At 33.6% G+C, this 25,044-nt stretch overlaps 1 protein-coding gene across 1 annotated transcript; it reads left to right on the forward strand.

Annotated features, from left to right (window-relative positions):
* The first annotated feature begins 21,461 nt into the window (after positions 1-21,461).
* On the forward strand, positions 21,462-22,867 carry LOC125808955 (uncharacterized). The gene is made up of 2 exons (XM_049488636.1): positions 21,462-22,017; positions 22,815-22,867. The coding sequence occupies exons 1-2, from the start codon at positions 21,462-21,464 to the stop codon at positions 22,865-22,867; spliced, it is 609 nt and encodes a 202-aa protein (XP_049344593.1).
* Positions 22,868-25,044: the final 2,177 nt, after the last annotated feature.

The following is a 25,044-nucleotide window of genomic DNA, read 5'->3' on the forward strand; positions in this document are numbered from 1 at the left end:
TCATTTAATTGAGGGTATAATAGGTAAAAAAAATGTTCTTTCTTGATTTGTCAAAATGGACAAGTAATTAGAGACAACTATAAAAAGAAAAGTGAACAAGTAATTAGGGACAGAAGGAGTACTAAACAAATGCATCAACAAATGAAATTTATATTAAAAATATATTGAATAATGACGTAATGATACCTTAACAGAATTTCCTATCCATTTAAAAAGAAAAAAGTTTCACCCTTTCAATTTCATTATATCTTCTTATTTAGTAGAAGAATCATCATTTATTATATTCTACTCCACCTTAATTTGTACCATCAGAGTTTTAAGAATAAACATTAAATTTTAAATCGAAATAAAAAATCATTGAAAAATGACAGAAAAAATAATAATAGTATATGAAAATTAAAATAAGGTGTAAGAAAAGCCTTTTCACGATAATTTTTTGAAATTTATTGATAACAATTAAAATGAAGCTGTTATTTATCTTTAAAATTAAGTTTGATTGAATTGAACTAGTACAATGAGAAAAAATATAAACTAATAACTCTTTAATGTTATTAAATGCATTTTCTTTTTAATTGAGTAGTAGATTAAAAGTTCCGAATTAGGATATTAAAATAATATCTTACTCTCTCTTTAATTATTATGGTATTGCAAACATTTATTTTCCTTAAATGGTGATTCATTTTCCATTTACAGTTATATCCAATTAATTTCTAATGTATTGAATGTGGTTATGGGATATTCAAATAATATCTTTATCTTTCCTTAATCATAATAAAATTATAATTTAACATTTATTTTTCTGAAATGATAATTTTGTTTTAATTCCTAGAACATATTGTTTACTATATTGAATGTAATTATAATAAAACATATTGTATTTAGTATGGCAAAAGAACTCAAAATTTGGAGAAATTAGATAAATAGTAATATTAGCTTCTAAGAAATGTCACATCATCATTTACATATCCAACTTTATTACTATATATTAGAAGAGTCTAGGATTTACTACCATTGTTCCAATAAAATCATTACAAATGTCCAATACTTACTATATAAAATATATAAGTGGGTCCCACCTCCTTCCACTTAAATACTACATATTATATATTATTAATTACTATACTATAAATCACAACTAATATCCAATATATTTATCAAACTATTTAAGTGGGCCCCACCACCTTTCACTTAAATACTACATATTATATATTAATTACTATACTATAAATGACTTAAATACTCCATATTATCTATTACAATAATTAACAATTATTTCACACTTTAAATTCTATCAATGCCATATAAATTAGGATAAAAAACCTAAGATATAATATTTAAATATATTTAAAAATAATATAAGTAATACTATACATTACAATAATTAATAGCTTAATTATTTAAAACTTATATAAAAAATTTAATTGACTCTCTAGATTCTATTGGTACCACATAAAATGGATTATATAATAAACATATATTGTTTGAAATTGAAGAAAAAGAAACAATAAATCACAATAATTAATAAAAAAAATAGTCCACTCCAAAAAATCTATCAATTAACAACATATATTGTTTGAAATTGACGAAAAAGAAACTATAAATTACAATAATTAACAAACTAAATCTCTCGACTCCAACAAATCTATCAATTAATGCCACATAAATTGGGACATGGCAAATAACATATATTATTAAAAAATTAGGTTCAAAATGTACTAAAAAATACAATAATTAACAACTTAATATATTAAAGAGACATATAAAAAAGGGTTAATATTTGAAATTCTGCATCTGCCACATAAATTAGAACAAAGAGAGTAATAAATATTATTTTCAAAATTATGTTAATAAAAAAGTACTACAAATCACTATAGCTAACAATTTAAAATATTTTTAAAATCATATAAAAATTTCAATAACTTCTCAAATTCCATAATATGACATAAATTAAAAAAAAGTGTTATAAATCATAATAAATAGTACAATATTTAAACTACTTTAAAAGCATTATAAATTGTAATAAATAATACAACAATTTAAATTACTTAAAATTTAACGACATAATTTTTTTTTAAAAATGTATTAAAATTTTGGTTAATTGTCAAAACTTTACATGTGCCACATAAATTGGGACATGGATAGTCACACATATTTTTTTTAAAAAATTACATTAAAAGTATTCTATTAATTAACAACATATATTGTTTGAAATTGACGAAAAAGAAACTATAAATTACAATAATTAACAAAATAAATCTATCGACTCCAACAAATCTATCAATTAATGCCACATAAATTGGGACATGGCAAATAACATATATTATTAAAAAATTAGGTTCAAAATGTACTATAAAATACAATAATTAACAACTTAATATATTAAAGAGACATATAAAAAATGGTTAATATTTGAAATTCTGCGTGTGCCACATAAATTAGAACAAACAGAGTAATAAATATTATTTTCAAAATTATGTAAAAAAAAAGTACTACAAATCACAATAGCTAACAATTTAAAATATTTTTAAAATCATATAAAAATTTCAATAACTTCTCAAATTCCATAATATAACACTTAAATACTACATATTATATATTAATTACTATACTATGAATGACTTAAATACTCCATATTATCTATTACAATAATTAACAATTATTTGACACTTTCAATTCTATCAATGCCATATAAATTAGGATAAAAAACCTAACATATAATATTTAAATATATTTAAAAATAATATAAGTAATACTATACATTACAATAATTAACAGCTTAATTATTTAAAACTTATATACAAAATTTAATTGACTTTCTAAATTCTATTGGTACCACATAAAATGGATTATATGATAAACATATATTGTTTGAAATTGACAAAAAAGAAACAATAAATTACAATAATTAATAAAATAAATAGTCGACGAAATTGACGAAAAACAAATTATAAATTACAATAATTAACAAAATAAATCTCTCGACTCCAACAAATCTATCAATTAATGCCACATAAATTGGGACATGGCAAATAACATATGTTATTAAAAAATTAGGTTCAAAATGTACTATAAAATACAATAATTAACAACTTAATATATTAAAGAGACATATAAAAAAGGGTTAATATTTGAAATTCTGCATCTGCCACATAAATTAGAACAAATAGAGTAATAAATATTATTTCCAAAATTATGTTAAAAAAAAGTACTACAAATCACTATAGCTAACAATTTAAAATATTTTTAAAATCATATAAAAATTTCAATAACTTCTCAAATTTCATATTATGACATAAATTTAAAAAAAACTGTTATAAATCATAATAAATAGTACAATATTTCAACTACTTTAAGAGTATTAAAAATTGTAATAAATAATACAACAATTTAAATTACTTAAAATTTAACAACTTAAAAATATTTTTTTAAATGTATTAAAATTTTGGTTAATTGTCAAAACTTTACATGTGCCACATGAATTAGGACATGGACATAGCTAAAAATTTAAAATATTTTTAAAATCATATAAAAATTTCAATAACTTCTCAAATTCTATAATATGACATAAATTAAAATAAAAAAATAATATATATTGGGCCCCGTGCTGGCACGTGGTCCTATATCTAGTAATACATATAATGTACATCATTACCAATCGGCAAACCTACACTTAAATCAACCCATCTTCCTTTTTCTCCAATCGATATCACCTCCCAGCCCGATTCCACCAAGCCGACCCGATCCCACTGCATTTTTTTCTTCTCCTTCGCGTGACCAGACGCAAAACCCAGAAGCTACAACGTCAAAATACAGCAATTCCAGGCACGTGAAAGAGCAGTACTCTGCTTTCCCTTGGCTTCTTCTTCAGACGTCCCTATCCCCATTAATGTTGCAACAGCAAGAAAGAAAGCACGCGTCTGTCTCACTTTCCCCTTCCGGAATGAGTCAAAACCTCAAAGAAAAAGGTGTTTAGCCGGAAGAGTGAAAGGTTTTGGAGTTTTGAACTTTGAATTTGGCCTTTGAATCTAATTTTTTATACCTTTCCCCCCAAAAAATCCGAACCCAAATTTTTCCCCTTTTAATGGTCTTATTATTATTGGAGAGGGGAGAAGAATTTTTTTAGGAGAAGCAGATAGAAAAATTTCCCAAAGCTGTAAAAGATCTCCAGAAACATACACTTCGGATATATATTTTTCTTTCTTCTCGATTCTTTGTGGGTTGCAAAAAGATTAACCGAATTTCTCGAAAGTTCTAGTTGTGGTGTTAAGTTCGACGTTCCTCTGCTCGTCCTCGTCTAAGTTTTGCTGTCCGAAAATAGGTAATATCTCTTCCTTTGTTTATATTTCATTGCGATTCCGAGTGTTATATGATGAACTCGTCTCTGTCGGGTATTCTGTAGCTTCGTTCAGGCTTGGTTTGAATATGAATGTTCATGCCTTATTGCCTATGTTATTGGGATTTCTAACTGATCATTATGTTACTCATGTCTGGCCGCAATTAGACGTTCAAATCGGGTTATAGTTGCTTAAGTTTAACTTTCATGTTGTTTTGAATCATATATTCGTTTGTCTTGATTCCCATAGTTGACCTATTCCCAAGCATCATGTGTTTTGTACTTAGTTTGTCACTGCATAAGGTTACTATTTACTCGGCCTAAGATTGCGAGATTAACTGATATGGCGAATCATATGTGGTGCAGATGGTGTTTGTTGTCGTTGATATTCAATTTCATTGTCATCTTACTGCATTGAATCATTTTTTTTTATATCACTTTTCCATTGAGTTGATGAAGTATGAGACCCTACTATTTTCCAGATTGAAGTTTATTTCCACATTATTCTTTTATTTTTTTTTCTCAAATCGTGACTACCTCTCTTTTCCGGCTGTCTCGGCGTGCTTGGCCGGTTTATATTTTAATCCCTTAGGTCCTTTGAAGTTTGGCTTTGCTTAAAATTCTTAAGGTCTTGTAAATATATACGTCGGGACTACATGTTCTTATCTATGGTATTTGGTTGAGTTTGGGTAAGATAATCATCCGAATGGTCTAGTTTCCGCCTATCTAAAAGAGTATGAGATCTTTTCTTTCATATTGTATCGCTGTTTGTTCTATCTTGTCCCTTATGAACTAGTAATATTCGCTTTAATTTCTTTATGGCTTTTATTTTTGAAGATTTCCATCTTGCTTATATGTCGATTTTCATTCTTGTTATTTGTAGCTTTCTTGAGAGGTTATACTTTGTTTTCCTTCTCTTTTCTTTTCTAAATAGGAGGATTAAGACCAGTAGTAGGTTGTTGTCCGGAATGTCGATCACTTAAAATTATATTCTTAGTCCAACTTGAATCTCGAAGTGTGATATGTGTTTTAGCACAGCTGGTTGTTACTCCTTAATAATACCTTTGTTGTGTTTAGTTATTTGAATGTGACAATGTTTCCTTCTAAAATGACTTGGTTGGCTATTGTCTTTTAAAATTTCTATCTTCCAGCATAATGAATCATTTGTAGAATTAGTTTGATTATTGCATAAAATATATTATTTGTCAATCGTGCAACATGCTCTCTTTCTCATATTTTTGGTTTGCCATTATTTAATGTTGGTTGTTGGTCACTTATTCTCTATAATGTAATCTACCCTTGTTGCTCCTTTTGAATGACTCGTATTTTATCTGTTCAAGTACATACGCATGCACTATTAAGTAGGAAAAATTCAATTGTGGATCCTTGTCATTTGTTAAGTCCGTTTGTTTTTGTCTTCCTTAAAGTATTTGCTATTTTGGACTAATAGTTGGGTTTGGTTGCATTTTTTGTTTCGAGCTTCTTAAATATCTCTTATTTCAATTAAGTTGTGTTTCATTTGTTCTATTTGATGCGAATGCTAATTCTTGCCTTTTCGTTTGTTGTGTGGATCCTCTCCGAGTCCATAATGGATTTCTTTCCTTTTCATTCCCGAATCGAGCCATAGAGGCTCAAACCTTTTTTCGTCATTAAGTCAGCCAGACCATAGATGTACAGGGAAGGATGTGAAGATGCAAGGGGGCTGAAAAACTGAATTTTCAGATCTCAACAAACCCAAAAGAGGGCAGTATACATGATGTATACAAGTATATACACAAGTATACATAGAAAAAATATCGATATATATGTTCAAAAAATGAAATGCAGGTTGCAGGGGTCAAAATAGACTGTATACACTCGGTATGCTGCCGGATATACACGAAAACAGATCCAAATATGGCTTATGTACACCGATATACACTTTTTGTATACACAGGTGTTTGGGAGCGAAAATGGGCCGAAGGAGGCCCAAAAACGCAGCAATGGGCCCAATTTCTTCTCTCCCTCTCTTTATCATTTGATTGCAATATTTTTGTTTTGCTTAACTCTAATTTTAAAATTTTGTTAATTAACTTAATTAAATTCCCAAAGATGAACCATATGTTTTATGTTAGATATGTTTCAATAAAATTTTCCCTTTTTTAAAAAAAATAAAATCAATTCTTGTACTATTATTGAAAACTTTTTTTTTATACTTAATCTTCGATTAATTTAAAATGGTTTCCATGCTTTAATTGACTAAATGAGTCTAAATTATTTTTAAGAGATTCAAATAAAATTCAAATTAACCTAGATTTACCAAATGCTAATCGCTTGCAAATTAATTTGAGTATTCTGATTAAGATTCAATTTTTTCAAAAACTAAAAATTGTTATTTTTAACTATTTTTTCAAAGTTGATCAAATATTGTAAATTATTATATTTTTATGTCAAATCATTTTCTCAAAATTGGTCAAAGTCATTTTAAGTCAAATCGCCGGTCAACCGCGAGTTAGCGGACATTCCGAGGGCCTAACACCTTCTCAGAATGTACATTTGAACTCGAACCCTTTTTTTTAACCGACTTTATCTGTTTAAGTCATTTGAAAAATCTTATATTTTTTCTTGATTTTTACTAAAAATTAAGTGGCGACTCTGTTATTTTGGAAATTCGATTTCTCTTAAACTATAAGTTTAATCGATTTTTCAAAAACTCAGTCATTTTCCTTTTGATATATTTTTAAATAAAACATAACTCATCTTGTTCTGAAAGTTATGGTCGTTTGAAGTTGACCCAAAACTTAAAGGAACTTAGGAATGACTTGAATGAACTCTCTTTAGTTCTTTTTGGAACTCAAGGTGCTATATCTAGTGACCTTTACACAAATTTTTTTAATTTCCTTGGTAAAATCTTACTCACAACAAAGGATGGTTCGAGGCTCAGTTCAAAAAATTTATGGGGTGTTACAATATCTCCCTCTTGGGATCATTCGTCCTCGAATGACACCTGGACTGGGTATGTAGCGGGGTTACTCTTACTAAGGTCTGAGTCTAATGGCATGCTCTTACTATATTCAAGCTTAACTGAAATCCTTAAGTTCGGGTTCTATACCTCGATAGGGAATCTCATCCCAAGATTATTACTTCTTACCACCACATTCAAGCTTAGTACTCTAGTAACACCATGGACTCCTACTAACCAGCTCCTTAAGAAATTCTCAACACTTGACTTGATTTCTCATCTTATCATCTCCCCCTAGGTCTAAAGCTGATACTTGAAAGTTATGGACCTATTCCATCATCTCTAACCGGTCTATATCTCTTTTACTCTAATACTCGGGAGAAGTTTATCTCATGACTACCGAACTCTCAATAAGCAGGTACTAAGACCTCTTTCTAAGGTGTTTCACTTAACCTCTTCTGATTACATACCCTCTCTATACACCTTTTAATGTTCTTGTTACTCTTGTCACTTTGCCACACTTTACTCCCCTTATCTAAAGGTTAGGGTTTCTTACTTGTACCACTCATATTTATTCCAGCTTATCATCTCAAATCCTCAAGTCTTTTAGATCAAATCTCAAGACAACATCATCACCCTCATGTTTTCATTCTTTGGATCATGACACTCATCTCAAATTCAAGCTTAATGTTCATTACTAAATCCGAATATCAATACAATTGCTCGCCTACTATACTATACCTCATTACTTGATCAGTTCTATAACCTTATGAATATCATGACCCTCTCAAACAAATCATAAGCCTAGCTTAGATCTATCACTTTATGAATACTCTGCTTTCTTATTCAACACATGAATTTAGTCTCCTCTAATACAGTGGCACATCGACACCAACTATATTTTGGTTAACAAATATATACTCTATCTCATCTTTGACAAGCAATTCTTACTTTACCCATAAGGAAAAACTCCTCATCAAAAACTTACTAGGTGCATGACTATAATAACATAGCTTGCCTCATCACTATCTCCCTTTCTAAGATTACTAAACCTCAGCATACTTTCCTTTAACTCTGGGCACTTTCTTTACTATTGCTCCTGATCTCGTAACTAAGGCTACCTCTTCGAGTGAAATTACTACCCAAGCTCTAAACATGCTTCCTCATAAGGATCTTAGCTTAAACAAGACTTAGGGAAAAGAGTAGCTCAAACACACGATTCATATGAATATGGGCACATTCCTCTGAAACTGAACACTTAACTTACTCTTGGGCATTTCTCAAGCCCCTCTCGAGCATCATGACTTTCTCAAGATTTCTGCTAAGAACAACTCGTTGATAAATGACTGACTTTTCTGTTCAACCACCTCTAGTATGATGGGTAGTCGAATAAATTTGAGAAATACATGATGATGAATAAATCTCTATGACTTATCTCTATTGCACGATTAGGAGTATTAAATAATGGAAACTTTCCTAAATGTCTGCAGTCCCTCATTTATAGAAGTGGAGCCCTAACAACCATAAACAAGATCCTATTGACACGGCTTCATAGACACCCTAGAACACTTGAACTTTGTTCTCTGATACCAAGTTTGTCACAACTCGAGCCTACACCTTAGACGTGGCCGGCACTCAGAATCATTGTTGGTCCCCAAGTGAACACTCATCCTGGCAGACTTCAAGCGGAATACTAACTCAAGCATACAAAGCTTAAAAACTGAATAAATATTCATGAAAATTAAATAGAAAGCTTTAACTCAAAAGAAAACTATAAAATAAAATAAATTATTCAACTCGCCATAAAATAGGCAACTTAAGTCTTTAAAACATTTAATAAAATAAATAATACAAACTTCTCAACTATACTGACTATCTATGAAGCCTCTAACTGATAAATATGGAAATCGGGACAAGACCCAGACATCCTGAATAAACTGAAAAGTAAATGAAATCCTTCGAAAATAAGGAGGCTCACCATAGCTAACTCGAACTCCCGGATTTATCAACGAATCTCCTATTGATGATCCTGAATACATGTGTCTGCATCATGAAAAGATGCAGGCCAAATGGCTCAGTACGTGGAATGTACGAGCATGTAAGGGGAATTCTAAAACATAAAAATAAGCTTGAAACTTGATAAAAGGGAAACATACTTACCTCTTCTCAAACTTACTCAACTCAAGGAACACTCAAGGATACTCAAACTTACTCAACTCAGAAGTACTCAAGGATAAGATACTTAACTCAGTAATAATGTTCTCAACTCAGTGAAACTCAACAATAAGGTACTCGACACAGTGAAGCACAGATTAACACAAGATACTCAACTCGAAGGTACTCAACTTGAAATACTCAACTCATGATACTCAAGGATAAAGAAATAGTAAAAGATGCAATATATTTGGAAAGCTGTAAAATTGTAGATAGCAACTTAATGTATTGAAAAATACAATAATACTTAATGTGTATATAAAAATATAATATAACTTTGTGGGAGTTTCTCTAACCGACAACTACCACTATGAGCCTAAGTGATGATACAACGTCTTGCCCACGCTGCCAGAACTGTCCTATACTTTCTCGTCATATAGAACACCTTAACTAATGGATCCACTAGTCTATGCTAAAAAGCACTAAGGAATCATCTAAAAAGTATGATCCTTTCTACTCATGATGGCTACATGGTTTATGGAGACTTGAGTTATTATGAACTCGCATCCCCATATCGGTGCTCAATACTACTCCCAAAAATATACTTAGCTCATATGTTTTTAAAACAAAACGCTTTCTTTGGTTTGAGATAATTACTCAAAACTTAGCTTAAAAGCTCTCTTGGAATCGATGTTCCCTTTCTTGCTCAAAACTCTTTTGGAAATCTTTGTTTACTCTCATCTTAAATGTGAAAACATTTACTTTTGGGAATACTTAGTTCCCATATATCATTTTAAAGAAAATGAAATTTACTCTTACTCTTTATTCAACTTCAAAGCTTAAGTCTTAAAACAAAGTTAAAATATTTGTAAAAGACTTCTTAAAATATGGTTCATGCCGAATTATGGACGTGAACGACTCAAAGCAAGGTTTTCAATAACCATAGATAGAACTCAAAATTTGGAACTCAAGAACTTCAATGATACTACTCATTTCAAGAATGCTTAACTCAGAGGGTTCATGCAGAATTATGAGCATGAACTATTCAACTCAAGGACTCAAAAATACTTTTTATCTCAAGACTGCTCGACTTATAGGGTTCATGCAGAATTATGGGCATGAACAATTCAACTCTAGGACTTCATGAGTAACATGTAATAGTTCCATGATTAGAAATATAATCTCAAAGGGGATTAGGAACTCAATACTCAAGACTTAGAACTTGAAGAAACTACTCCTCTCAAAGGTACTCAATTTATGGAATTTATGCAGAAGTTATGGGCATGAACGACTCGACTCAGGGGTCAAAATATCAATAAGGAACTCATCTATAAGAATCTTCTCATTCTCATACTTACTTACTCAAAACTTTACTCCAATCGATGATGGATCTCAAAGAATTCACAATTGAACTCAAAGGCTTCCTTGAACTCTACTTTTAACTCTCTCTTGAATGTGAATTATGAATTCAAGAGTTATGGTTCATGATATGAAGGATCTCATGATGACAAAGTAGACTCATGAATGCATTCTCCTCACTTTCATGCTCACTTACTTGAGTCTTGGAACAAGTTACTAGAAGTTGTAGAAGACTTCACAAAAGGACTCAAGGGACTTTCTTAAAATGTTCGAAATCTCAAAATTTAACTCTTAACTCTACCTTGAATTTGAATTATGAATTCAAGGTTATGATCATGTTATGAATGTTTTGTAGGTGTTTAGAAGTAGTTTAGAGTGTTTAGAATCAAAAGGAAGTAAAGGTACACTTTGAAAGAACTCAAACGGACGAAACGATGAAGAACGGGTGGGGAAAGGCGACCCTGGCTCTCTGAGTGGTGCGGAGCGCCAGCCCCTAAGTTTCAGAGAAGTGGTTGGGGTGCTCTGGCTAGCGTGACACACCAGTCCCTAACCCAGAAAACTTCGACGACTTTCTTTGCTCGTTTTCTCACCCTAACTCACCTAGAATAGATCAGTTTCTTCCCCAATCACTTAGATTCGATTACATAACATAATTACACTCTAATCTACTTGAAATAACACTCAAATCACTAAATTTCATCTCAAGAAATCATTAAAACCCCAACACAACAAGATTTAGAATGAACTTCAAGAACACCTATCAAGAACTCATCAAGAACTCTAAATCTTTCAACTTCAAGAATGAAATTTCGCTAAAAAATAACATGATTAGCGTGTGGGTGAACTAACCTAACACTATGGAAGCTAACATACCTCTTAGGGATCAAACCCATGACGAAAATCTGCAACAACACGCAAGAATCTTGACGAACGCTTAATCCTCTCCTCTTTTCTCTTATTTTCTCTTCTTGAACTCACAACTAAAACCCTAGGTGTATTTTAGGATTATAAAACCAACCTAATAGTATTAGACCCCTAAAATAGTACCAAAAATGAATTAAATTTGATTGGGTAAGGAAAAGACCAAAATACCCCTCACTATTTTCGGGTAACTTTCCTTAATTGGACAGCCTGACTTCAAAAAATGATATCTCACTCATCCTAAATCGAAACTTAGGAAACTCAGAGGCGTTAGAAAGATAATTCAAAGACCTTTCTTTGGGTACCTTATAGCCCACCTAACTCATCTTGTACTGAAATTTATGGTCGTTTGAAGTTGACCCAAAACTTATAAGAACTTAGGAATTACTTGAATGGACTCTCTTTAGTTCTTCTTGGAACTGAAGGTGCTACATCTAGTGATCTTTACACTCAAGAATTTTTAATTTCCTTGGTAAAATCCTACTCAAAATGAAGAATTGTTCGAGGCTCAGTTCAAAAAATTTCTGAGGTGTTACAGTGATATATTAGTTGGCGAAGTTTTCACGAAGATAAGGGAACCTTACATTTCTATATTAGGTTGTTGGTTCCTGACAAAGTTCTAATTATTATGAGCTTTTCAAGTCATTAAAAAACTGCTAAGAGTTAATATCTCAAAAGATTACTCAATAATGATAATTTCTCTAACAAAGTCATTTAATATTATTTTGTATCAATAAGATTACTCAATCTAGGCCTTTGAATTAATAAAATTACTCAACTAATTAAATTTATCATTACAAAAATGTGACATGGGAAAAAAAATTATGCCATGTAAACTTGTACGCATCTGTGTTGTACTGTTGGTGGGTCGTTTGGTATTGGTGTATTGCTGATGGGTATTGTTGAAATAGGTTTCTTATTACAAAAAGAAGTGGGTTGGGCTGCGCTGATTTTGGTCTTGGAATTAACAGAAAATAAAAGGGTCTAAGAGGAGTAAAAAAAAGGAAAAATTACTTATAAATACACCTTTTTTTTTCCATAATTTCCATTATTCCCTACCAGTTCTAATTTTTTTCAAATATCCTTATTTTTGAGTGAAATACAAACTGCCGGATACATAACTCCCACACCCCAAACCCATGTTTATCACTTCCTGATTTCAAGCCATAAATCTCCCCCATTCTTTTCTTCTTCTCCAACTTTTGATTCCCACAATTTTTTTCTCCCTTTTTCAAGCCACAAATTTTCACAATTACCCCATTAATTCATTTTTGAATTTCAAATCTTTTCTCTTTCAAATTAATGATTTCAAGTTATTCAAGAGGTATATCTCTTTCCATAACTTCGGTTTTCAATTTTTTTAGTTTTTCATCTTCAAAAATCGCTGATACATATGGATAAAAGTCCATATTTCAATATTGTATTTACCCAATTAGTTGAAGAAGGACGCATCTTCGACCTCTAAATCGACGGTGAAAAAAAGGCTCAAGAGGCCAAAAAAGTCAATATATTGATGGGCTCTGGTAAGGACTTCATATCGAGATCCATGGGCGACGTCATTGTTAATAGTGAAAAAAAGATACAAGAGAATGTTGAGATGGAGAAGGAGAAGGAGAAGGAGAAGAAGGATGTCAATGATGAGAAGGGGAAGTCGAAACAGATCAGATTGTTGATTTTTTTATTTATTTTTATTTTTTCTTGTTCATCTTTTTCTCTGATAAATATGGGTTCAAATGTTTAATATATCCAATTGTTTTTGTTTCTTAAATTAATATATAATGCTTTCGTTTCAACATTATGATACATTACAATTTCATCATGTACAATGTATCGTGTTCGAATTACTAAATTATCTTATAACTATAGTTTGGGATACATTAACTTTTTTTGTTGTATTAAGTTAATTTTGTTTCTTAATTAATGTATAATGTCTTGTTTCAACACTACGATACATTACAATTTTATCATACACAATGTACATGTTCAAATATTAGTTTCGATACATAACTTTAATTAGTTTTGATACTTGATACAAAACTTCTACCAAATGTATCATTTATCATGTATATGTATTCAAATTCAGAAGGATGTGTATCAGTACACACTACCAAATCATATGTGTGATACATAAAGCATTTTCATAGCTAAACATGTGTGGTAAAAAAATTTGTATCTGAATCCGTTGATATTGTCTTTTTCTATTATAGATAGACATCTAATAAAGTGTTTAACTAATTGATACATAACAATGTGTCATGACTACATAATAGGGATCTTGGCACACGACAATGCATCAGATACTTATTAACTTATATATATGATACATTAAAGTGTCACACAAGTATGTATCAAATTCATAAATGGTGATACAAAAATATTATTATCAAAAGTTTATTTAGTTTGAGGTAAAATGTGAAGATCTTGCAGCTACGTATCTGATACAATAAACATGGAGCACATCAATACATATATTAAATCTGTCTCATTGATGGTAAAAAGAAACGTAAGCGTAATTTATGGGATTTAATTAGATTTTCATATTTATTTCTTCTTTTAGTGCAACAGATTGACACTTATTGTAAGGTAGAATTAATGTATTCGGACAACGAATTATGTATCCGGACAGCCAATTATGTATCCGAATGACTGATATTTTAGGGAATTTTCATAAAATAGAAAAGAGTAGGGATATAATGTAATTTAAGTCTTACACTATGAGATTTATGTAACTTATACTAAAAAAATTAGTCAAATCCTTTAGAACTTAACCACTTAGATTACGATTGGTCAAAATTGATATAGAAATATAATCAAATTGGATTAAATGGTGAATCGACTAAAATCTAAATAAGACGAATCAATATAATAAACTAATGAACTTCTTAATTCTTCACGAAATAAAATAATTAGATTAATTTAATTATAAACTAAACTAAACTAATTTAATAAAATATTTAAAATAAAATCTTTTTGAGACGATTTTTAAATATTCATAAAATGTAATAAATATATACAAATTTATATAGAATATATAAATTATATTTTAAAATTATAAAAATGACGAAATTACTAAAAATGACTTGGAAAATATTTTGAATTTTGTAAAGTCAATTATTTCAAATCATTTGGAATTTAAGAAGTTTGATGATTAATTTATATTGTGGAGGGCCAAAATTGGGTCTCAACAGATATTTTTTAAGATTAATTTAAGTTTGTTGTTTTATATCTTGTGTGGGAGATTTATAATGTATTTTGTTAGATTGGGATGTTAATAAGATTAATTGTTATTTAATTTGAAAATAATATAAAGTTATGTTATTTTCAGTTTAGTCCCTTTTTTCATTGATCGGATTTTGAGATTTAAACAAATCTATCTTAACCGTATATTTTTCATATATCTTTTAAATATTTTAAATTTTCATTTATTGTAACTTATAGTACTTTTTACCTTGTTTACACATATATAATTTCATTCTAAAAAAATTGAAGTGAGGGTTTTGCGAATGAGTGTTGTTGTAATGACCCGGAAGGTTATTTTTGCAAATTTTAAATATTCATTTAACTAGAGTGAATTAATTGAAGGTTAATTATTAAATAGCTAATTTTAGTTAATGCTTAATAGATCAGGTTTTAAATTTATTTAATAACACTTAACCATATATGAGAATAAATTATTAGGGTTGAGAATTTTTGGGTCATAACTTAAGAAAAGAAGAAGAAAACAGAAATCACTTGTGGAAAGGGAGCCAACGTAGAAATCGAGAGATTACTTTCAGGTAATACGAATTTTCTATGTGTTTTTCCTTTTAAATTATTATTATAATATGTTGGTAGTGAAGGAATTAGATCTTCAATCGCTGCCAATATTGTTTTATTCAAACTGATGGGCAAGTATCATTTATGGGTCACTTGTTTGCAAATTTTAGTGGTTAAATTAGAGTAATTATGACCAATGATTGGGGATGATAATCCAATCATTAGAGGATAGTATATTATAGAGTAAATGCACAAAACAACGTTCTGCTATTAGTTCAAGTTTAAGTATCGTTCCGTAAGTGGTTTCGATTTCATATCTTTTTATATTACCATGTTGTAATTCAAGTTTTTCTATATTGAAATAGGTCCTTATAAAAACCATTACGGGTATAATCTTATATAAATACCATTAGTTTTAGGATATTGGGAAAAAATTGGGACTTAGCCCTAGACTTGAAGCTTAGGAACTTGATTATAAAGTTGGCTGTTGTTAGTTTCGAAATCTTATTGTGATACTTGAATAGATTGCATTGATTTGGAAGTTCAACGGAAGGGAAAAACTCAAGTCTCGGAGTGAATTCTTGATTGATTGAGGCAAGAGGATTTCTAAACCCTTCTTAAGTGTGTGAAATTCGTGTATTTCCTTGTAATATGTGTTTAGAGTAATCAAAATTGGTGATGGGTTAACTTGCCCATGTTGAATAATTCTAATGATGAAAAGAGGGTAATAAAAAGGTAATGTGACTAATTGTTGGTGTGTAATGTTTGAGAATGACTTGAAGGCTTATTGCTTAATTGTTGATATTGTATCACAGTTGCATTGTTGTGAATTGTGCCTTGTTATGAAAATGGTCATCTCCTCATTATTTGTGTGAACATGTCATTTGCATTGATTTTGAGACATGGTTGTGATAAGTGTTGTGCGATAAGAGGAGTACCATTTTGAGGAACGTATTACGCGCCGCGATGGATACTATACATCGAGAGACGTATCACGCATCGTGATGGATACTATTATTGAGGGACGTGCCGCACGCCGCGACGGATGCATGGACACATATATACCTCATGGGTCCCGAACTGAGAGACAGCGGGTGTGTATCGTTAGGTCAGACATACATCATTATACTTGACATTGCACTTTATTGCACTACACATTTTTATCATTGATGAACTTGAACTTGTGTGCTATTGATCTTATGAGTGCTTTCCTGTTAAAGTTTCGATTAATGAATATTGAGTTTGTTGCGGAGGATATGTATTTGTTAAAGTGTTGTTGTTGAAGTGTGTGCTTTGTAAACTGTGAACTGTTAGGTTGGGCTGGTTTTATGCAAGTTGTAGCTGTGGAGGTTCGGATGGGGTGTAAGAAGTACCCGTATTCTGTCCCCTTAGCTTGTGTTTAGAAGTTTACTTGTTGAGTACCGTGTGGTTTGATACTTACACCTTGCTTCTACATTTTTGTATGTTGCGATCCCGGACTTCGTAATACCTTCTATTCCCTTCGTTTTTGAGGCTTTCTGTGGAGATTTGTGAGGTAATTGTTTGTCATCTCAGCGGACCTTCTTACTCTTGTTTACGATTTTGTTTTTACTTAAAAGACAACGTCATTTGAGACTTGCATATTTATTTCAATTCTAGTAATTACATTAGAGGCTTGTGCACGTGACAACCAAGTTTTGGGGATCGAATAAAGTTGACTTGTTATTCGTGTTAGTAATTATTATTGGACTTTTGGTTTATTTCCGCACTTTATCGAAATGATTGGATTTTAGGCTAACTTGTCTTGGTGGGATAAAACGAGTGCCATCACATCCATTTTTGGGTTGTGACAAAAAGGTATTAGAGCCCAGGTTCATAGGTCTCACGTGTTTGTAAGCCAAGTTTACATAGAGTCTCAAGGATCGGTACGGAGACGTCTGTACTCATCTCTGAGAGGTTATGAGACCTGTTAGGAAACTTCCTTTTGGTTCATTTTTCTCATCGTGCGTTGTTACCTTCTTTATTACTGAGCTATCATATATTCCTTTTGATAGATGACGAGGATTAGAGCTATTGTTACTGGTGGTAGAGGGGAGGTACTTCCCGAGGCAATTTTTGAGGCACCAGCTAAGGGTAAGGGTAGAGCCTGAGCTAGAGGTCGAGCTCGTGGAACGACACTAGCCAGAGATCGTGGTCGTGGAGCAGCACCAGTGATGGGTCGTGCTAGAGAGGTCTCTCCAGACCCTCAAATTGATGACAGAGAGAACTAGGTTCCTCCGGAGCCTGCAACCACACATTTTCTTCAGGATACATTATTGAGGGTGTTAAGTGTGCTTGAGAGCTTTACTCAAGGTGGTGGTGCGACCGCCACACCATAAGACTCTCAGACTAAAGAGGAGGCTCAGACCCAAGAGCAGCAGCACGCTCAGGATGCGGTGGGGCAGCTACCAGTGGATCCCGTGGTTGAAAATGATCTTGCACCAGCAATTGGGGGTCAAGGTGCACCATTGGTTGTTCTGACAGAGGATGAGGGGGAATTCAAAAAATGGACCTACCTCAGTTTCAGGGTGGGAAGAGTGAGGACGCTCATGAGTTTCTGACTACAGGCCGAGAGTTGCTAGAGGTGGTTGGATCAATTGAGTCACATGGGGTTTGGTATGCTACACTCCAACTTCGTGGGCCAGCGAGAGAGTGGTGGAGAACTTATTCAGGGTCTTTGCCAATTGGATCTCCCCCAGTGACTTGGGAGATATTTTCCAGTGCCTTCCATGATCGTTTTATCCTTGGAACTTGAGAGAGGAGAGCCGTTTGAGGTTTGATAATCTGAGACAGGACGACTTATTCGTTACAGAGTATGAGGCCCATTTTCGTCAATTGTCTAGGCATGCTTTGGCCATTATTCCAGACGAGACTAAGAGGATCCATAAATTCGTGAGGGGGTTGACTTTCTCTATTAGATCGGTTGTGTTTAGGGCATCTCGAGAGGTTAGACCACTAGTACGACAAGGTAGAAGTCGAGGCAGAGTTCAGTCAGGTAGAGGCAGTAGAGCTTCTAGTAGTGGTACTGCAGCTCAGCAAAGTGGGGGTAGAGTTACCACCCAGGCTGGAAGTGGCAGAGGGGGCCACTGTTATGCTTTCCCGGGGAGACCCGAAGCAGAGACTTCTGATATTGTTATTACAGGTATCATCCAGTATGCCATCGATCTACGTCTGTATTGTTTGATCCAAGTTCTACATTCACTTATGTGTCTACCTATTTTGCTGCTGAATTTGATATGATATTTGATAGCATGACCGTACCTATTCGTGTTTCCACACTCGTAGGTGAGCCTTTAGTGGTGGATAGATTGTATCGATCATGTCTTTTTCCTTTGGCGGGGTATGACACTTGGGTAGACTTAATCATTGTGGGGATGGTAGACTTTGATGTTATTTTGGGTATGAATTGGCTTTCTCATTATCATGTTATTCTTGATTATAATGCTAAGACTGTGACTTTAGCAATGCCTGGTGTTCCGAGGGTTGAGTGGAAGGGTACTAGTGGTTATTATCCTAGCAAGGTCATCTCATTTATCTATGCTTAGAGATTAGTGGAGATAGGGTGTTTATCTTACTTAGCTTTTATTCGGGACACTAGTATTGAACCACCTCCCATGGATATTATTCCCATGGTTCAAGAGTTTCTTGATGTATTTCCTTCTGATCTTCCAGGTGTTCCTCCCGATAGGGATATTGCTTTTGCTATTGATTTGGAGTCGGGCACTAAGCCAATTTCTATTCCTCTCTACCGTATGGCTCCAGTAGAGTTGAAAGAGTTGAAGGATCAGTTGTATGATTTATTGAGTAAGGGGTTTATTCGTCCTAGTGTGTCACTTCGGGTGCCCCTGTGTTGTTTTTTTAAGAAGAATGATGGGACTATGAGGATGCGTATTGATTACAGATAGTTGAACAAGGTAACAGTGAAGAATAATTATCCTCTTTTGCGTATTCATGACTTATTTGATCAGCTACAAGGAGCATCATTGTTCTCTAAGATTGATTTGAGGTCCGGGTATCATCAGTTGAAGATTAGGGCGTCAGATATCCCTAAGACAGCTTTTCGGACTCGGTATGGGCATTATAAGTTCCTAGTGATGTCCTTTGGGTTGACTAATACCCTTGCAACATTCATGGAGTTGATGAACGGGGTGTTTCGACCATACCTTGTTTCTTTTGTGATTGTCTTCATCGATGACATTTTGGTTTACTCCAGGGCTGAGGAGAACCATGTCCGACACTTGAGGATTGTACTTCAGAGGTTAAGAGAAGAGAAGTTGTATGTCAAGTTTTCAAAGTCTGAGTTCTGGTTTAATTATGTGGCATTCTTGGGACACGTGGTGTCCAAGGAGGGTATAAGAGTAGATTCGGCCAAGATTGAGGCAATTAGAGGCTGGACGCGACCTACTTCTCCTACCGAGGTTTAGAGTTTTCTGGGATTAGTAGGCTATTACCGATAATTTTTTTAGAGTTTCTATACTATTGCAGCACCGTTGACCAAATTGACTCGACAAGGTGTGGGTTCTTAATGGTCTGATGAGTGTGAGGGGAGCTTTCAAAAGCTCAAGACCTTGTTGACTTCGGTCCCTGTATTGACTGTACCAGAGGAGGGTGTGGACTTTACTATGTAGTGTGATGCTTCAGGAGTCGGTTTGGATGGTGCATTGATGAAGAAGAGGAAGGTGATTGCGTATGCTTCTATACAGTTAAAAACCCATGAGAAGAACTACCCTACTCATGATTTGGAGTTGGCAGTCGTGGTCTTTGTACTTAAGTTATGGCGTCACTATTTGTATGGGGTTCATTGTGAGATCTTCACTGATCATCGGAGTCTTCAGTACATCTTCAGTCAGAGGGATCTGAACTTGAGGTAACAGAGGTGGCTTGAGTTGCTGAAGGACTATGATGTGACCATTTTATATCATCCGGGGAAGGCCAATATTGTGGTCGATGCTTTGAGTAGGAAGACTCCAAGCATGGGGAGTCTTGCCGCGCTTAGTATTGAGGAGAGATCGTTGGCTAGAGATGTTCAGATGTTAACTAACGGTCTTGTCCGGTTGAAGATTTCAGAGGAAAGTGATGGGATGATTGCTTTTATTGAAGCTCGACCTTCTTTAGTCTAGCAGATCTGTGAGCACCAGTTTGATGATGAGAAGTTATGTCTCATTCGAGACAAAGTATTGAGAGAGGAAGCCAAGGAGGGTGTCCTTGATTCTGATGGTGTATTGCGGATCGGAGGTAGTATTTGTATGCCCAAGACGGGCGAGTTAACTAGATTGATTCTTGAGGAGGCCTACTGTTCTCGATATTCCATCCATCCAAGAGCGGCGATGATGTATCATGATCTAAGTCAGCATTGTTGATGGTGTGGGATGAAGAGAGATATTTCAGACTTTGTTTTTAGGTGTTTGACTTGCCAACAGGTCAAGTGTGAGCACCAGCGTCCCGATGGTATATCTCAGAGGATACATATTCCTAATTGGAAGTGGAAGCGGATCACTATGGACTTTGTTGTGGGTTTGCCTACCACAGTGGGTGGTTATGACTCCATTTGGGTTGTTGTTGACAGGTTGACCAAGTCTGCCCACTTCATTTCGGTTCGGGTGAAGTATACAACAGAGAAGTTCACCGAGCTATATTTAAGTAAGATTTTGTGACTACATGGGGTTCCTGTTTCTATTATATCAGATCGCGGTTCATTATTTACTTCCTCTTTCTGGAAATCATTACATCATGGTTTGGGTATTTAATTGGATATGAGTACGGCTGAGGGACAGATGGTCAGTCTGATCAGACGATTCAGGTGTTGGAAGACAACTTCGAGCTTGTGTGATCAATTTTGGTGCTAGATGGGATCGACATTTGCCCTTAGCAGAGTTTGCCTACAATAACAGTTATCACTCTAGTATTTAGATAGCCCCATTTGAGGCATTGTATGTCAGAAGGTGTAGATCTCCGATCGGTTGGTTTGATTCGGTGGAGATGGACTCTTTGGATACATATTTTCTTAGAGATGCTATGGAGCAAGTCCGTATGATTCAGTATAGACTGTTGACAACCCAGAGTCGACAGAAAAGTTATGCAGATCGGAGAGTTAGAGCCTTAGAGTTTATGGAGGGCGATCAAGTTTGGCTTAGAGTGTCACCCATGAAGGGTGTGATACGGAACGGAAAAAAGGGCAAGCTTAGCCCTAGATTCATTGGACCTTTTGAGATTTTGAGCCGAGTGGGAGAAGTGGCTGATAAGTTAGCCTTACCACCTAGTTTATCTGCAGTTCATCCTGTTTTCCATGTCTCTATGCTTCGGAAGTATATTCCGGATGAATCTCACGTGCTTTCACCCAATTCTATGGAGATGGGTCTGGACTTGATGTTTGTGGAGGAGCCTATAGCTATATTGGATAGGCAGTTTCGAAAGCTTATGACCAAGGAGATTGCTTCAGTGAAGGTGCAGTGGAAGCACCGATCAGTGGGAAAGGCAACTTGGGAGACAGAGTCTGACATGCGTGCCATATATCCTAAGCTTTTTGAAGCTCTAGGTACTTTATTTCACCTCATGTTCGAGGACGAACATGATTTTAGTGGTGGATAATGTAATGACCCGAAATGTCATTTTTGAAAATTTTGAATATTCATTTAACTAGAGTGAATTAATTAATTGTTAATTATTAAAGAGCTAATTTTAGTTAATGCTTAATGGGTCAGGTTTTTAATTTAATACAACGTGACAATATATGGGAACAAATTATTAGGGTTGAAAATTTTTGGATCATAACTTAAGAAAAGAAGAAGAGAACGGAAATCACTTGTGAAAAGGGAGCCAACGTAGAAATCGAAAGATTACTTTCAGGTAATACGAATTTGCTATGTGTTTTCCATTTAAATTATTATTATAATATATTGGTAGTTAAGGAATTGGATTTTCAATCGCTGTCAATATTGTTTTATTCAAACTGATGGGCAAGTATCATTTATGGGTCACTTGTTGGCAAATTTTAGTGGATAAATTATAGAGTAATTATGACCAATCATTGGAGGATAGTATATTATAGAGTAAATGCACAAAACAACATTCTGCTATTAGTTCAAGTTTAAGTATCGTTCCGTAAGTGGTTTCGATTCCATATTTTTTTATAATTACCATGTTATAATTCAATTTTTTCTATATTGAAATAGGTAATTAAATATTAGGGGAATAATCTTATATAAATACCATTAGTTTTAGGATATTGGAAAAAAAATTGTGACTTAGCCCTAGGCTTGAAGCTTAGAAACTTGATTACAAAGTTGGGTGTTGTTAATTTCGAAATCTTATTGTGATCATGTCCTTGAATAGATTGCATTGATTTGGAAGCTCAACGGAAGGGAAAGACTCAAGTCTTGGAGTGAATTCTTGATTGATCGAGGCAAGTAGATTTCTAAACCCATGCTAAGTGTATGAAATTCGTGTATTTCCTTATAATATGTGTTTGGGAGTAATGGAAATTGGTGATGGGCTGACTTGTCCATGTTGAATAATTCTAATGATGGAAAAAGGGTAATAAAAAGGTACTGTGATTAATTATTGGTGTGTGATATTTGAGAATGATTTGAAGGCTTATTGCTTAATTGTTGATGTTGCATAACGGTTGCATTGTTGTGAATTGTGCCTTGTTATGAAAATGGTCATCTCCTCATTATTTGAACATGTCATTTGCATTGGTTCTGAAACATGGTTGTGATAAGAGGATGTACCATTTCGAGAAACGTATCGCGCGCCACAATGGATACTATATATAGAGAGACGTATCGCGCGCCATGATGGATACTATTATCGAGGAACATGCCACACGCCGTGACATATGCATGGACAGATATGTCCCTCATGGGTCCCGGATAGAGAGACAACGAGTGTGTATTGTTAGGTCAGACATACATCATTATACTTGACATTGCATTTCATTGCACTGCACATTTTCATCATTGATGAACTTGATCTTGTGTGTTGTTGATCTTGTGAGTGCCTTTCTGTGAAAGCTGTGATTGATGAATATGGAGTTTGTTGTGAAGGATATGTAATTGTTAGAGTGTTGTTGTTGAGTTGTGTGCTTTGTAAACTGTGAACTGTTAGGTTAGGCTGGTTTTATGCAGGTTGTAGTTGTGGAGGTTCGGATGGGTGTAAGGAGTACCCGTATTCTATCCCCTTAGCTTGTGTTTAGAAGTGTACTTGTTGAGTACGGTGTGGTTTGGTACTCACCCCTTGCTTCCACATTTTTATAGGTAGCGAGCCCGGATTTTCATGTTACCTTTTATTCCCTTAGTTTCCGAGGCTTTCTGTGGAGATTTGTGAGGTAGTTGTTTGTCATCTCAGCAGACCTTCTTACTCATGTTTACGATTTTGTTTTTACATTAAGACAACGTCATTTGAGACTTGCGTATTTTATTTCAATTCTTGTACTTACATTAGAGGCTTGTGCATGTAACAATCAGGTTTTGGGAATTGAATTAAGTTGACTTGTTATTCGTATTAGTAATTATTATTGGACTTTTGGTTTATTTCCGCACTTTATCGAAATGATTGGGTTTTAGGCTAACTTGTCTTTGTGGGATAAGACGAGTGTCATCACATCCATTTTTGGGTCGTGACAGTTGTTCTTGGTGTAAATTGAGAGAGTTTCAATGAATTTCGTTGGGTTTATGGATCTAAATGAGTTTGGAAATGAATCATTTGATTTCAAGTGGGTCAGGCTATGAATTGAACAAGAAAAACTCATCAAAGTTCTGGGTTTGGGATGGGGCATCGCGACCCCAAGGCGCCACGAGGCTGGCGCGATGCGCCAGTAAGACGCCCAATCACACCCCCTGTAAATGGGGGCCTGATTAAGAGACATTGTCCGTCGCTTTTTTAAAATAATTGACCATATACTTTGACCAAGAAACGACCGACCTAAACATGCAGTCCGTCGCTATGATAAAAAAATAATTAATAAAATAAAATAAATTAAAAGCGACGGACAACATCTATAGTATAGCAATTAACCAACATATATTTGATCCTAGTTGATAGTGATTATCACGATTCATCATTCACATGTAATATTACCAACTCGGGATGAACATGTTGGCAAATTTTATCAACAGATTAGAAACTGGTTGGTATATTACCGATTCTTTCTTATATGTTAGTATTTTACAAACTATAATTTTTATCTGTTGGTAAAAAGTTCCAACTGATGGAGTATTTGTTGGCAAGTTTACCAACAAATAACAACCCGTTAGTAATTTACCAACACATTTTTAATTGGTTGGTAAAATTAGCAACAAATCCTATCGTTGGTACATTATTGATTGGTAATTGGTTAATAAAGGATACTTTAGTTTTTTGGTCATATTTACCAATTGTTGTATATTTCGTTGGTAATATTACCAACAAGAGGCATGTGTTAGTAATATTTAAGTTGGTAATCTGTTGGTAGAAAGTTGCTAAATTAGGCGCCATATTTTCCGTCAAATTTACCAACTAAAATATTTAGTTAGTAATATTTCAGTTGGTTATCCGTTGATAGAAAGTTGCTAAATTAGGCGTC

The sequence above is a fragment of the Solanum verrucosum genome, unplaced genomic scaffold (assembly GCF_900185275.1).
Source record: "Solanum verrucosum unplaced genomic scaffold, falcon-dt-bn FXZP01000435.1, whole genome shotgun sequence".
NCBI classification, from domain to species: Eukaryota; Viridiplantae; Streptophyta; class Magnoliopsida; order Solanales; family Solanaceae; genus Solanum; species Solanum verrucosum.

What these genes read in the sequence shown, in the direction of transcription:
- LOC125808955 (XM_049488636.1), top strand. Translation starts at nt 21,462, where the DNA reads ATGGACTCTTTGGATACATATTTTCTTAGAGATGCTATGGAGCAAGTC. An exon ending in TAAGCTTTTTGAAGCTCTAG is followed by an intron (nt 22,018 to 22,814) that starts GTACTTTATTTC and finishes GTCCTTGAATAG; the next exon opens with ATTGCATTGATTTGGAAGCT.